This window comes from Apodemus sylvaticus, chromosome 5, assembly GCF_947179515.1.
Source record: "Apodemus sylvaticus chromosome 5, mApoSyl1.1, whole genome shotgun sequence".
Taxonomy (NCBI): domain Eukaryota; kingdom Metazoa; phylum Chordata; class Mammalia; order Rodentia; family Muridae; genus Apodemus; species Apodemus sylvaticus.
Genome location: NC_067476.1, coordinates 67,125,824 through 67,140,479, shown reverse-complemented (window position 1 = coordinate 67,140,479; position 14,656 = coordinate 67,125,824). Strand labels below are relative to the sequence as shown.

At 34.5% G+C, this 14,656-nt stretch overlaps 2 protein-coding genes across 2 annotated transcripts; both read left to right on the top strand.

The window, feature by feature from the left end:
* The first annotated feature begins 3,438 nt into the window (after positions 1-3,438).
* On the top strand, positions 3,439-5,315 carry LOC127684796 (olfactory receptor 8K3-like). Its single transcript, XM_052181627.1, has 2 exons — positions 3,439-4,348; positions 5,272-5,315. Exons 1-2 carry the CDS (start codon positions 3,439-3,441, stop codon positions 5,313-5,315), a joined length of 954 nt encoding a protein of 317 aa, XP_052037587.1.
* Positions 5,316-13,714: 8,399 nt separating this feature from the next.
* LOC127684280 (olfactory receptor 8K3-like) lies at positions 13,715-14,656 on the top strand. Its single transcript, XM_052181234.1, has one exon. The coding sequence runs from the start codon at positions 13,715-13,717 to the stop codon at positions 14,654-14,656; it is 942 nt and encodes a 313-aa protein (XP_052037194.1).

The window sequence follows — 14,656 nt, the reverse complement described above, 5'->3', positions numbered from 1 at the left end:
TTTCAGAATTTACAGTATAGTAGTCAATCAATAATTTAACTGTTAGTGCACTTGTGTAGAGATCAGAGGACAGGTTCATGAATCAATTCTCCCCTTTCTTTCTTGTATCCACTTGATGAGACTCAGGTTCCCACACTAAGCGATTTAATCTGTGGAGATATCTCTCTGATCAATTTCTTATTCTTTAATTAGGGGAAATATTAAGTTTCTATTTCACAAGTGGTATGAAAACCATTACTTGAGAGTTAAAAGATACCCTTAATATGTTTATGACAATGAGAAAGCTTCTTTTTGTACTAAATACAATTAAATTTTCTAAGATTATAGTTTTGAAAAATAGCATTCAAGTATCAGCGAACAAATGAATATATACTAAATAATGCTTTTCTTTTCATTGAGTCCTAAATATTTTTAGAAGAAAATTTTAAGTCTGTCCTTACCTATAAGGAAATTGATAGTAACTCTATTTATTTTTTGTTTTTACATCATTGCCAGTCACACTAATAGAAAATAGACTATGATTGGATGTTATTCAGTTATGCAATAATCAATATTTATATGCTAAAGATATGAAGTATATATAGAGAGAATAGATTACTATCAGGTAGCCACAGTTTAAAACAACTAATTAAGTGAGTGAAGTGTCAATTAGATACAATCACCTGTACACGGAACAGTGATTGCTGGACGATTTAACTTTAATTTCCCCAAGGCCATACTTTCCACCATGATTATCATTGTAAATCATAATATTTTTTTTACATTACTCAAAAAAAGTTAACACATATCCATTTTTTCAAAAGGAAAAATTCTTTCCATCTTGTGATTTTCTCTCTGGTGCATGAGAAATATTCAGACATGGAATATTACTTTGTGTTCTATGTCACGATTAGAAGATGTCCCTTAAAATACCCAAACAGAAAATAATTTCAGCTCAGTTAGTGTATTCAGAGTTTGAAATCTCTGTGATTTTCTTTCCTTAACTTACATCCATGCAAATCTCATCATACTGAACTTTAGTTTAATTTTTTGATACATAATCCTCATTTATTTCCAATATAAAGTACTAAACATTTATTACAGTAACTGGTCAGCCACGCTTAGAAATGATGTGACTAACATGCCTGAAGCAGATTTCTTTTCTTTAAGCCAACAGTCATATCCCATATGTGATATATGGATACTACTTTGCAGAAAACTACCAGTTAAGGAAAGGAATTTGGGGTTTTCGTGATGAACATTGTAGATTAGAGATTTACAGATCAAATAATGCATGCCTCTCTTTTGACAAGCTCATTTTCAATTTGGAGGGAAGACAAAAAATTCACAGAAAGTTGCAAATTTCATTTAAGAGCTTTGAAGGGTTGAAAATTGTCTTTCAAAACACTTGCTACACACTGTGAGATTTGCAGAGGTTTTCTAGTCTACCATTTCATCTATACAATAGCTCCCTGGAGGGGGCTTTAAGGAATTCAACATTGAAGATGCAAGCAAAAACCATCTCAGCAGGGGGACTCCTGAAGCCGGACCTCTAAGGAGCACTGGCACTTGATCGCTGCAATGAGAGAAAGATCATCCTTTGGAAGTGTGGCCACTTGTAGTTGCTAATGTTCCTGTGAAAGGTCCCTCACCTATGCACATATGGGCAGCACTAAATTAACTGAATTTAACAACAAAGAAAAGAATAATAATAAGGTGACATGAAGCTTGGAGATAGCCATGAGGAGGGCAGATCTGGGGAACTTGGATGGGACAAAGTGGGGGTGACTATGAACAAGTTTTAGTGTATGTATGTATGTATGTATGTATGTATGAACTCATCAAAGAATTAAAAGATATTTCCTATACTAACTTCAAAAAAAAAAAGAAATGATGTGACTAAAATTATACTATTATAGCATACTATTTCTTGATTAATATGGGATATTGATAGCTTATCCATAAGCCAATTTTAATAAATTCTCATAATTATTTTCAGGTGTCTTCATATTTTTCTTAGTACTTGAGTGTGGCCTGTGATTGACACATTATATAATCTAAATTGTTTTATAATAAAAAGTGTTATTTCACATAAAAATTAATATATATGAATATTTAGTTTTAAACCTTCATATGATTTATTTTCCTTTTATTGAAAATAAATTATTTATCCAAGCAATATGTTCTCATTTATAGGCATGGTATTGGATAAAACAGTAATTCAAAATGAGAAAAATGAAAACTTGCTCTCTACCCTTAGAACTAAAGACAGTGGCAGCTTCTGGGTGCTCTATAAGTGCAAGCAAAAAATTCTTTGCTCACCTTTTCAGATATAACAAAGAAGCTAAGATCCTATTGTACATGATATATATGTACCTTCATAAGGAAAATAATTTCAGCTCAGTTAGTGCATTTCAGAGTTTGAAATCTGTGTTTGTCATAATTTTGGACTATGTCCTAGAAGCACAAACCTGTTGGGTCACTTGCTACTACTTCAAGTTTTCAATGTCCAGACAGAGATGTCTCGTCTTTGTATATGCAAAAAAAAGCACCTTATATATTTTGCCTTATCATTCCATAGGAATGTTTGTACATACTAGATAATATGTAAGAGGATTGCACAGATCCTCTTACTTACCTGCTGTTAGGTTTCTTCAAATCAAGACAATTCTCAGTGTAAATAGTAACCCTAAGCTTATTCATCAGTCTGAAAAATATGGAGTGTGATAAAAACTCCAGCCCTTTTATTTTATATGTTAAGATTCTGTAGATCTACGCATGAAAATAATATCCATTTTAAAAGGTTTTAGAAAGTATATGTACTATTACTGGTAAATATGATAACAAGTACATAATTTTTCAGTACTACAATGTGGTAGTAACTATATCAGAAATAAAAATATCAGAAAAATAAATTTCATCAATGTTCTATCAGTATCTATAATTAAAGACTTGATTTTCTTTTTCATATATATGAAATATATATATGTGTGTGAAATATATATATGTGAAAAATATATTATAATCTATACATATATATCTGTCTGTAGAGTGACATTCTGAAATCCTGAGAGTATTAGGATTGGAGGCTGGATGACTCCTTGGCTAGATATTAGATATAGAAGGATCTTTTCCAGATTTACTAATGTCTAGTAGTGAATTAAAGTGTCTGCTTTCAATATAGTTAGGAAAAGCAAATATCATTGGACAATTATGATATTTTCTGATTTAAGCTATTATTTTTACATAACTAAAGATTAATATTTGTGTATTTCAAATAACATGTTTGCATATGTATATGTATAGATGTACATATGAATATTTTAATATATTTTTCAAATTAATTTGAGTGTTTATAGATTTAAGTTACTTTAGATAATAAAAACTCACCAAATGATACTTGCAATTTATTGATAGTGCAATAATTTCCACTCAAAACAGAATTTCTCATAAACGTGAATGGAGAGCTACAACTTCACATTGGTGACTGAATTCATCCTGGTGGGCATCACTGATCGCCCTGAGCTACAGGCCCCATTGTTTGGACTGTTTCTCATCATCTATCTGATCACACTGGTGGGCAACTTGGGCATGATCATCCTAACCATTGTGGAATCCAGACTACAAACACCCATGTACTTTTTTCTTAGACACCTTGCTACTACTGACCTAGGTTATTCAACAGCTGTGGGACCAAAAATGTTAAGAAATTTTCTTGTAGAGAAAAATGCAATATCATTTTATTTTTGTGCTGTCCAGATGTATTTCTTCAGTATGTTCATTGTTAGTGAATTTTTTATTCTCTCTGCAATGTCTTATGACCGTTATGTCGCCATCTGTAAACCACTCCTCTATAATGTCATTATGTCACAAAGAGTATGTTGGGTCCTGGTGGCAATTCCTTACCTTTACAGTATATTTGTAGGTCTCATGGTCACCATAAATATTTTTTCTTCATCCTTCTGTGGACACAATATTATCAGTCATTTCTACTGTGATGGTTTCCCCTTGATATCTCTGCTCTGCTCAAATAAAAAGGATAGTGAAATGATAATTTTAATCTTATCAACTATTAACTTGATTTCATCACCACTTGTCATCCTTATATCCTATCTGCTCATTCTCAGAGCTGTTCTCAGGATGAACTCTGCTGAAGGCAGACAGAAGGCTTTCTCCACCTGTGGGTCTCATCTGGCAGTGGTCACTGTCTTCTATGGGACTTTGATATTTATGTATGTGCAACCTAAGTCCAGTCACTCCTTAAACACTGACAAGGTGGCTTCCATCTTTTATACCCTAATAATCCCCATGTTAAATCCCTTGATCTACAGCTTGAGGAATAAAGATGTAAAGTATGCTCTCAGAAAGACAGGGAAAGCCATACAAAATATTATCCTATCACGTTGATATGAGGTCCTAGTAATTTCTGAACACACAAATGCCTTCCTTCCACAGGGAAGCTTATATCATCATGATTTCACATTATATTTCTTTCGCATCACTTTCTATATGATTACAAAAGCAATAATTAACATAATATATTTTGTGTTTAAATAGTTCATAATTTCAATGTACCATCTAATATTGTATAATTCTCATTGTGTATGTGTGTTTTTGTGTGTGTGGGTGCATACATGTGTTTGTAGGTGTGTGTGTGTGTGTGTGTGTGTGTCTGTGTGTCTGTGTTAGATGACTTGACTCTTTCCATGGCAGCTGTCAGGACTTTCATTCTTTCTTGTTTTAGATTAATCTTAATTCATTAATTCACACTTATCTTTACTTAATGATTCAATACTGTCTTCCTAAATGTAAATGTATATGTATATGTATTATGAGTATTATACCAAATTATACTAATTGTATTATACTAAATTATATAGGTGTATTTATTATATTAAAGTATGTTTATTATACTAAATTTTGGTTTTTGATTGAAATGCCATCCCTAAAATTAATTGAAGTGTGGAGGCAGAAGGAAGAGGATACCAAGAACTGCCTTAGCTAAGTAGTTAGTATGATGTCTATCTGTTAACATAGGATGAATTGAATAAAGAAAGAAAACCTATAACCATTCATGCAGGATTACCTTAAATTTTGACAACCATTTTATTGATTTTACACCAAAGCCTAGTTAATACAATATTATATGAGTAGACTCAAGTATAGATTTAAATGTATCTGTGCCAAAGAAAGTTATTACCTGGCTGATAATAAAAACTATAAACATATACCAAAAAGATGGTATACCATATCACAAACTCACTTGTTTAAATATGTTCATAGCAACTTTATTTGTAATAGCAAGAAACTGGAACGCCTACATTTTCCTTAACTGAAGAATGAATAAAGATATTGTGGTACACTCACACAGTAGAATACTTCTCAGCTACTAAAATCAAAGGCATCATGAAATTTGTGGCATGTGGATGGAACTAGAAAACACCATCCTGAGTGAGGTAACTTAGACTCAGACACGTGTTGTATTCAGTCACTTGTATGTGGATATTAACTGTAAAGTATTGGATAATCATACTACAATCCACAAACCCAAAGAAATTAAGTAACATGGAGAGCCCAAGGGAGGGGATCTGAATATCTCTCAGAAGGAGAAATAAAAGAGAAATATGGAGTTGATGGGCAAGGCTAAGAACAAGGGTGGGACTAAGGTGTTTGAGGACAGGGGTATGGAATGAGAGAGCCTAGAGAAAGGAGATCTGTGAGGCCAGGGACATCTCTGGGACAAGCCAGTGGTGGGGCTGAAAGAGGAGTGGAGAGGAGGGTAAAAGGTGAAAAGATAGAAAGGGGAAGAGAAGAGAAAGAGGGTGTGCGATCAAGATATAAATTGAAAAATTAAATTAATTAATGGGAAAACAAAACAAAACAAAAGCTGAGTTCTGGATACTAATGTTACACTTGGGTCCAGAATACCTTAATCTAGTTTCAGCTAGTTAAAATAAAAATTTTCAGTTGACTTAAACTGTTACAAAATTCAATGAAAATATATTGTTTAAAACCCATATAAATAACCAAACTTTGTCATTCTTTGCACTAGAGACTAAGCCAGGGTCTTGGGCACTCTTTGATAAAGAACATCTGTCTACCAACAAAATACATAATACAAGATTCAAATGAACAGCATGAAGTTATCTACTAAAACTTAATATAAACCTTGCTAGTTAATTTGAACTTTTTTTTTCTCAAATAAGAAAACTGAATTCTGAAAAGGAATTCAACATCACAGATCCTCTTGGCAATAAGAGCTAAAGTGTTTTAAATAATGCTCAAAAAGTTTTTAGTTTTGTTTATTTGTTTGTGTGTTTGTCAGTGAACAGTGTAGTAGGAGAGGTATTATTGCAGCCATATTATTGTTTGTTTATGTGCTTTTTCCACCATTTAGCACATTTTCATTTATCTAATTTCTAAGCAGAAAGCAAATGAGGCAAAAATCCCTCTGGGACATTTCCTCTGGGTTTTATCACAGTTTTGCTCAGTCCCTTCACTTGCTTGTTTGCATTTTCCTGTAATTCTTTAAGGGATTTATGTGTCCTCTTTCAGGACTTCTGCCTGTTGACCCATGTTCTCATGTATTTCTTTAAGTAATTTTTGTGTTTCCTGTTTATGGGCTCCTATCTGTTGTCCGATGTTCTCCTGTATTTCTTTAAGAGATATTTGTGTTTCCTTTTGAATGACTTCTCCCTGTTGACTCATGTTCTCCTATATTTCTTTTAGGAAGTTATTTATGTCCTTCTTGAAATCCTCTAACAGCATCATGAGGTGTTATTTTTAAATCAAGGTTTTGCTTTTGTGGTGTGTTGGGGTATCCAGGACTTGCTGTTGTTGGAGAGCTTAGTTCAGATGGAGCCATGTTGCCTTGGTTTCTGTTGGTGATGTTTCTGCATTTGCCTTTTGCCATCTGGTTATCTCCGGTGTTGGCTGGTGTTGCTGTCTCGGACTGTGGCTTCTTTGTGCTCCTGGGAGACCCGTTCTGTCTATGTACACCAGTATATAATAAGTACTTCTGTGAGACCTGCTCTCTTGTAATTGTATTTGGTTATGTAACTCTGTGGCCCTGATCAACTCTTGGTGCAGGTGGTAATCAGAAGGCACCCTTCCCAGGCTGTTCATAGCCTCTTGTATCCTTATAGTTTCTGGCTGTTTCCTCTGAGCAGCAGAGGTGGTCCTATTATACTCCCAGGCCTCTCTACACTCCTAAGTGGTTAGCTACCTCCTTGCATCACTTGGATATTGTACAGAACGGTAGACGGTGGTCCCAAGCTGGAAAAGGAAACTGGAGAGTTTCTGCCAGAATGTTCAGGATGGGATCCTCTGAGCTGCAGGGCAGATCTCACCTGTGCTGACTGTCTGCTCTGCTCATCTTGGTGGAAAGCTAGCTTCCTGTCCACTTGGAGATGGTGAGCTGTGACAGATGATGGTCTCAAGCCAGACACAGAAACCACAAGGCTCCTGCCAGAGGCTTCAGTATGGGATCCTTTGAGCTGCAGGGCAGGACTTACCCATGATGGCTGTCTCCTCCCCGCCACTGGGTGGATAGCTGGCTTCTTGCTCCACTTGGAGATGGCCTGCTGTAGCAGAAGATGGCCCCATGTTTTGAACATGGGACTCCCTCTAACCTTAGGACTCCCTGCAGGTCAGAGGTTCTCTGGCAGGATAGGTTCCCAGATGGCTGTGGGGCTGCCCAGCTCCTGGGTGCAGGTGGAGCCCTGACTGGCCGTGTCCCAAGTGATCTTTCACTCAGGTGTTCCATGAGTACCTGGCTGACCTGTCTGCTCAGTCACGGGAGCAAAGATGGTGGCCCCTGCAATTCTTTTAGACAGGAACAAGTGTGGGTCAGGAATTTTGACTATGGGTTAGTTATTCTGTCCCTACACTTGAGGCTCTGTCTGCCTACTGGAGGCAGACTCTTTGAGTTCCCTTTCTCCAGTGTTGGTCATTTTGACTAAGGTCACCTCAATGAGTCCTGAGGGTTTCTTAAAATCTGCGTATCTGGTACTTTCTAGATGGTACCCCTACCTCCCACTCCCAGAGGCTACTTATTTCCATTCATTCTCTTGACCCTCTGGGCTTCTCTTCTGTCCCCTCACCACCATATCTGATTCTGATCCCCCCTTCTCCTCCCCTTCTTCCTATCCTCTCATATCCAGGCACCTATGTCCCTCTGCCTCCCATGATTACTTCCTTCCCACTTCAAGGTGGGATTGAAGAATTCTCACTTGGGCATTTGTTCCTCCTACACTTTGTATAGTCTGTAGGCTGTATCATAGGTATTCTGGACTTTTTGGCTAATACCACTTACCAGAGAGTACATGCCATCCATGATTGTTTGGGTCTGAATTACCTCACTCAGGATGTTTCAGGTTCCATTCATTTGCCTGTAAAATTCATTGTTTATAATAATTAGGTAGTATACCTTTGAGTAAATGAACTTTCTTTTCTATATCCTTTCTTAAGGGATATCTGGGTTGTTTCCAGCTTCTGGCAATTACAAAAATGGCTGGAATGAACATGGTTGATCATGTGTCCTTGTGGTGTGATGGGCATCTTTTAGGTATATGTCCAAGAATACTATAGCTGGGCCTTCAGATAGAAGTATTTCCAATTTTCTGAGGAACCACCAGATTGATTTCCTGAATGATTGTCCAGTTTGCAATCCCGTCATCAATACAAGAGTGTTTCTCTTTCTCCATACCCTCATCAGCATGTAAGGTCATTCAAATTCTTTATCTCATCCATTCTAATTGGTATGAGGTACAATCTTGGTGTCTCTGATGACTAAGGATTTTGAACATTTAAGTGCTTCTAGGCCATTTGAGATTCCTCTGTTATAAAATCTCTCTTTAGCTCTGTACCAGGATTGTAATTGGGTTATTTTGGCTTTAGAGGTTAATTTCCTGATTTTTTAAATATATTTTGGATATCATCTGCCTGGCAGATGTATGGTTAGTAAAATTCTTTCCCAGTCCGTATATTGCTGATATGTCTTGTTGACAATGTCTTTTGCCTTACAGACCGCCACCATTTATTTAAAATGCTTACTTTTTCCATTGTATAGTTTTGGCTTCTTTGTTAAAGATCAGGTGTCCATGGGTATATGGATTTACTTCTAGCATTTTAATTTATTTTCTATTAATACACCTATCTGTCTCTATATAAGTACTATGTATTTTTTATAATTATTACTTTGTAGTATAGCTTGTGGTCAGGGAAGGTGATTACCCCAGATGTTCTTTATTCTTAAGAATTGCTTTGGTAATCCTGGGTTTTTTTGTTTTCCATATGAAGTTGAGAATTGCTCTTTCCATATCTCTGAAGAACTGTGCTGGAATTTTGATGGGAATTGCATTGAATCTGTATATTGTTTTTGGTAAGATGGCCCTTTTTACTATGTTAAACCTACTAATCTTTTAAGATGAGAGATCTTTCCATTTCTGAGGTCTTCTTCAATTTCAAAACCCATTTATATTGATTCATACTTTTACACTCTGCTTAATGTGAGTGCATCATATTCAGAATGAAGTTCTGGACAGCTAATACTATCACTGAGAAAAGCACATATTTTCTCTCTGTTTTGTTTTCTGGTATTGCTTTGGGAAGATATACCCATTATTTGTTTCTTTACTTTAATGTGATTCGTGCAATATTGGTTTGCTGAGTCTGTCTTAGTTCCTTTGTAATGTTCTCTGCAAGTCTATCCAAGTTATCAAATATTTCAAATTCATTAACCTCTATATTTCATATCCAATAATATTACATTTATTAATTCTTGAATGGACACCAAGTGGATTTTTACATGACGCCTATACTCATTAATGTAAATGTGAGAGTGCTAATCTCTTTAAGAGCCTAACAACAATATGTGTAAATATATATATATTGAAAGATTGACATAAGTTGAATTTCTAGATTAACAACTAATTAATAAACAACAAAGTCATAGTTGAAGAGAAGTGTACTCTGACAATTAATTCATAACCTCTAGACATCTCATTAAACTTTTAAATTATTTAGATGTGATTACTGATTTACTTAGAAGGTCCATAGGGAAAAGTTTCTGTAGTTTCACAAAATGTATATATTTGACATCTAAAACCCCATACTAAGACCTATACTGGAAATTCAAGACAGTGCTTTCAGCTAGGTAAAAGAATGTTATATAACCATCTATGAAGTCAAATATTGTCACATTTTGTCCTCTTCCTGAAATCTCTGTGTTCATTTCTAATACCAATTCTGGACTTTCCAAATTCTCTAAGATGCTGATGCTGCAATTGCATGACTCACTTTTTCCTCATGCTAATTTTTAATACTTGTAATGAAAAAAAGGCAATTTTTATAAACATCTTTGAAAATAACTCTGAAATATTGCCAAGATTTTAATGTGGGTATAAGTAATAGACTAACTGACTCATTTATTATTCCCTTATTTTTCATAAAGATAATGTTGATTTTAGATATGATAATAAAAGCTATAAATGAATTGTTTGCAAAAATTTGTTTGCTTACTGTTTATTAAGTTATAGTACAGATACATAATTTAACATGAATTATAATATGACCTAAATACATATGTACTGTCCTGAAAGTTTAATGACAGAACTGAAATTTGACTATTTCATATCACCTTTATGTATCTTTCTAATTGTCATGTTATTTTTGCTCCAGGACCTCTGAAAACAATTACATTCATTTTTTATAAATGTATAGACATAATTGATTTCTAAATTGTTCAACATGAAAAAGAAATTTCTAAGTCATTAAAAATGTAACAAGCATTATTTGAGTATGCAGACTTTATACATTTTAATGGCTATGACAAATTTGTCCTACATTTAATTATAACTTGTTTAGAGGTTTAAAAACAATCTTCCAGTACACAGTAATAGAGTAACCCTGACAAAGATATGTGGTTCCCTCTAGGCCTCTTAAATCTATAAACAAGAAAGTATTAGATCTATCCTTTTAGAAATATGTTATTTATATTACACAGTATCTAGTTAAAGATTTCAGCATGGGAAGATAAACAAATAACATGGAAACAAGGCATTTCTTGTATTTTCTTGTTAAATGCACTATTTTTTCAAATGTGAAAGTTATGTGGGGTAAAACTTAGAATTAGCATGTGAGTAGAACAAATAAAATATACTGTTTTCACAGAAATTAATAAGGCATGTTGTTCATACTGATAATTTATAGATTACACAAACAATTATGTCTAATATGCTTACTGTCATGTTTGTAATTTCTTTTTATTCAGTGATGGTGCTCATAGTAGTCAACAAACTAATGTCTACTCCTCTATATTTTAATATATGAGATATTGATTTTACCATATATATCCTATGATTTTAGAACTTACCTTCAATGATTTTTTATTAGAATTGCAAAAAAGACTCTGACAAATAAAAATATGTGAACATAATACTCAAGGAGATTTTAAATCACAATTTATATTTTTGTAAAATTTATTTTTATTTTAAATCTATAATGTTGTTTACCATAGTAAAAATATTAAGTATTAAAATTTATTATAGTAAAACTATACTTCTTTCTGGAGAATTTTGAGTCTTCATTATTAAACCAATAATAAGTCATTCTTGCTAATTTACTCAGACACTTTTAAATGTTTCTAGGTTCTTCAGTATAATATGAAAATGTATTTATAAAAATTATCTTATCTTGAAAAGTATCCTTAGAAAAAATTTATAAGACCATATAATTATTTCACAAAGATATATTATTTTTCCATTAATTAATTAATTAATTTACTCTATATCCTAATCACAGCTCTCCCTCCTCCTAGTCTTCCCCCACACACTTGGCCTTTCTCCAATTACCCTTCCTCTTCCCCTTGAAAATGGTGAGGTCCTTTTCTTGGTACCAACTTGCCCTGGTACCTCATATCACAACAGGACTAGGAACATACTCTCCTGCTGAGGTCATACAAGGCAGCTCATTTAGGGAAACAGGATCTACAGTCAGGAGATGGAATCAGTGTAAGCCCATGTTCCTTCCTGTTCTTGGGAGACCCACATGAAGACCAAGCTGTTCATCTATTACATATATGTGTAGGTACCTAGGTCCAGCCCTTCTATGCTCTTTTGTTTGTCATTCAGTCTCTGGGAGCCTTCCCCCAAGCATCTAGATTATTTAATTGTGCTGGTCTTCTTATGGGGTCTCTAGCCACTCCAGGTCCCTTAACCCTTCCCCTAATACCCTAAGACTTCTAGAGCTCAGTATAATGCTTTAAAGTGGGCTTCTACATCTGTTTTAGTCAGATGCTAGGTAGAGCATCTCAATGGACAGTTAGTTATGCTAGGCTCCTGACTTTAAACACAGTTTGACAGATACAAACATAAACTAAGGCTCCAAGGTAATTGAAAGAGGAAGATGGGCCTGCAATGCTCCCCTATTGACCCTCTGGTGACAACTCAGTACATCCTCCCCAAATTGTCAGGGGTATGTACTGCATTCATTTGTCTGTCTCATACAGGGCTCCTGTGTGTCCAGGCACACAAGAGTAACAAATAAAACTGACAACACTGTGTTCACATGTTATATTGTGACAAAATTTTGACCAACTAACAGACATCAACATCTCATAGTGTACCTCTTTATCTACTTCTCTTATGGTCACAATGTAGTTGATTCTTCCATCCAAAATGATTACAAAATCACCAAAAATGAATTGAAATGCAGCCTGAAATCCAGTGTTACCCTTGACCCAGAGAAGATAATGCCTTAAATAAGTCTAATGAGCAAGCTGCTTGACCTAATTAGCTATCTTTATATCATTTCAGACTAGTAAGACGAGTTCAGTGCTGTCCATTGGAATGTATACAAACAATTGTGAATACAACCACTTTCTGGTAAGCTTAACCCCTGATTCATAATTGAAAAAAAATGTTTATACATGTGACTTTTGAAGGCTATTTGGGACAGTATACATGAAATTCAGGGTAAAATCTTGCTTTCTTTATCCAATACATGTGCAGACACATCTGTTTGGGACACACGAAAAAGAATTTTCAATGAAGTATTTGCCAAAATTTACCTTTGTATACACTATGTTTGAATGCATTAGAGATATATGTGAATATATCCTCTTTGGTTTCTTCATACAATTCCAATTTTTGATTTTTCTGTAATATTAAACTTACATGTCTACTCAATATATTCTATAGTTTAATATTCTTATATGCTTTATCTGTAAGAATAAGAAATTCCTGATTCAGTTCTAAAGTAGAGCTGATATATTTTTAAATGTTCTTAACTGTTCTTATAGATCAAGAAATATGTGAATTTGTATGTATTACTAAATTTAATAATTACATGTCACTGTGAAGTTGAATTACACGAATGATTAATGAAAACTCTAAAGAAGTACAAAAAACAGTGGCAATCAAAGTCTTGAAACTATTAAAATTATTGTAATATATGATAATAAATTATATATATAATTATATTTTAAGCTATGTTTTTACCTACCATCTACCTATCTTTCATCTATCTGAGATTTGTGAATCATGAAATTAGTTAAGCAACACAATAAATATTAGGGGCAAGTGTGCTATACATGTATATTAATAAGTAGTTGATATTGAAAGAATTAAATATGTTATCTATCATACTTTTTAACAAATTCCTCCAATTAACAATAATTTACCTCTACAGGTAATGCTGATTTCTCTAAGTAGATTGGACTTTCTCATAAACTAGGATGGAGAACCAAAACCACACTGTGGTGACTGAATTCATCCTGATGGGTATCACTGACCATCCTGAGCTGCAGCCCTCATTGTTTGGTTTGTTCCTTCTCATCTATCTGGTTTCACTGGTGGGAAACTTGGGCATGATTGTCCTTACAGTGGTGGACTCCAGACTGCAAACACCCATGTATTTCTTTCTCAGACACCTGGCTACTACAGACCTTGGTTATTCAACAGCTGTGGGACCCAAAATGTTAACAAATTTTATCATTGATCAAAATAGAATATCCTTTAACCTTTGTGCTACACAGTTAGCCTTCTTTCTTCTCTTCATTGCTTGTGAACTTTTTATTCTGTCTGCAATGTCCTATGACCGCTATGTGGCTATCTGTAAGCCTCTTTTCTATATGGTCATCATGTCAAAAAGACTATGCTGGGTGCTTGTAGTAATTCCTTACATTTACTGTACAATTGTGGCTCTTCTAGTCACAATTAAGATTTTCACTTTGTCTTTCTGTGGCTCCAATGTCATCAGTCATTTCTACTGTGACAGCCTTCCTTTGTTATCTTTGGTCTGCTCAAATACACAAGAAATTGAAGTGATAATGTTGTTCTTCTCAGCTTTTAATTTGATTTCCTCTCTTCTACTTGTTCTTGTGTCCTACCTGCTCATCCTCATAGCCATTCTCAAGATGAACTCTGCTGAGGGCAGGCGGAAGGCTTTCTCCACCTGTGGGTCACACCTGACAGTGGTCACTGTCTTCTATGGGACTTTGATATTTATGTATATGCAGCCCAAATCCAGTCATTCCTTTGACACTGATAAGTTAGCTTCAGTCTTTTACACCCTGATTATTCCCATGTTGAATCCCTTGATCTACAGCTTGAGGAACAAAGATGTAAAAGATGCTCTTCATAGGACAGGGAAAAAATTACACAATGTTTGCTTTTGA

Excerpts from the sequence above, each read along its gene's own strand:
- LOC127684796 (XM_052181627.1), top strand. The coding sequence starts at position 3,439 with ATGGAGAGCTACAACTTCACATTGGTGACTGAATTCATCCTGGTGGGC. Across the intron at positions 4,349-5,271 it reads AAAGTATGCTCTCAGAAAGA|TTGTAATAGCAAGAAACTGG; the intron begins CAGGGAAAGCCA and ends TAGCAACTTTAT.
- LOC127684280 (XM_052181234.1), top strand. The coding sequence starts at position 13,715 with ATGGAGAACCAAAACCACACTGTGGTGACTGAATTCATCCTGATGGGT.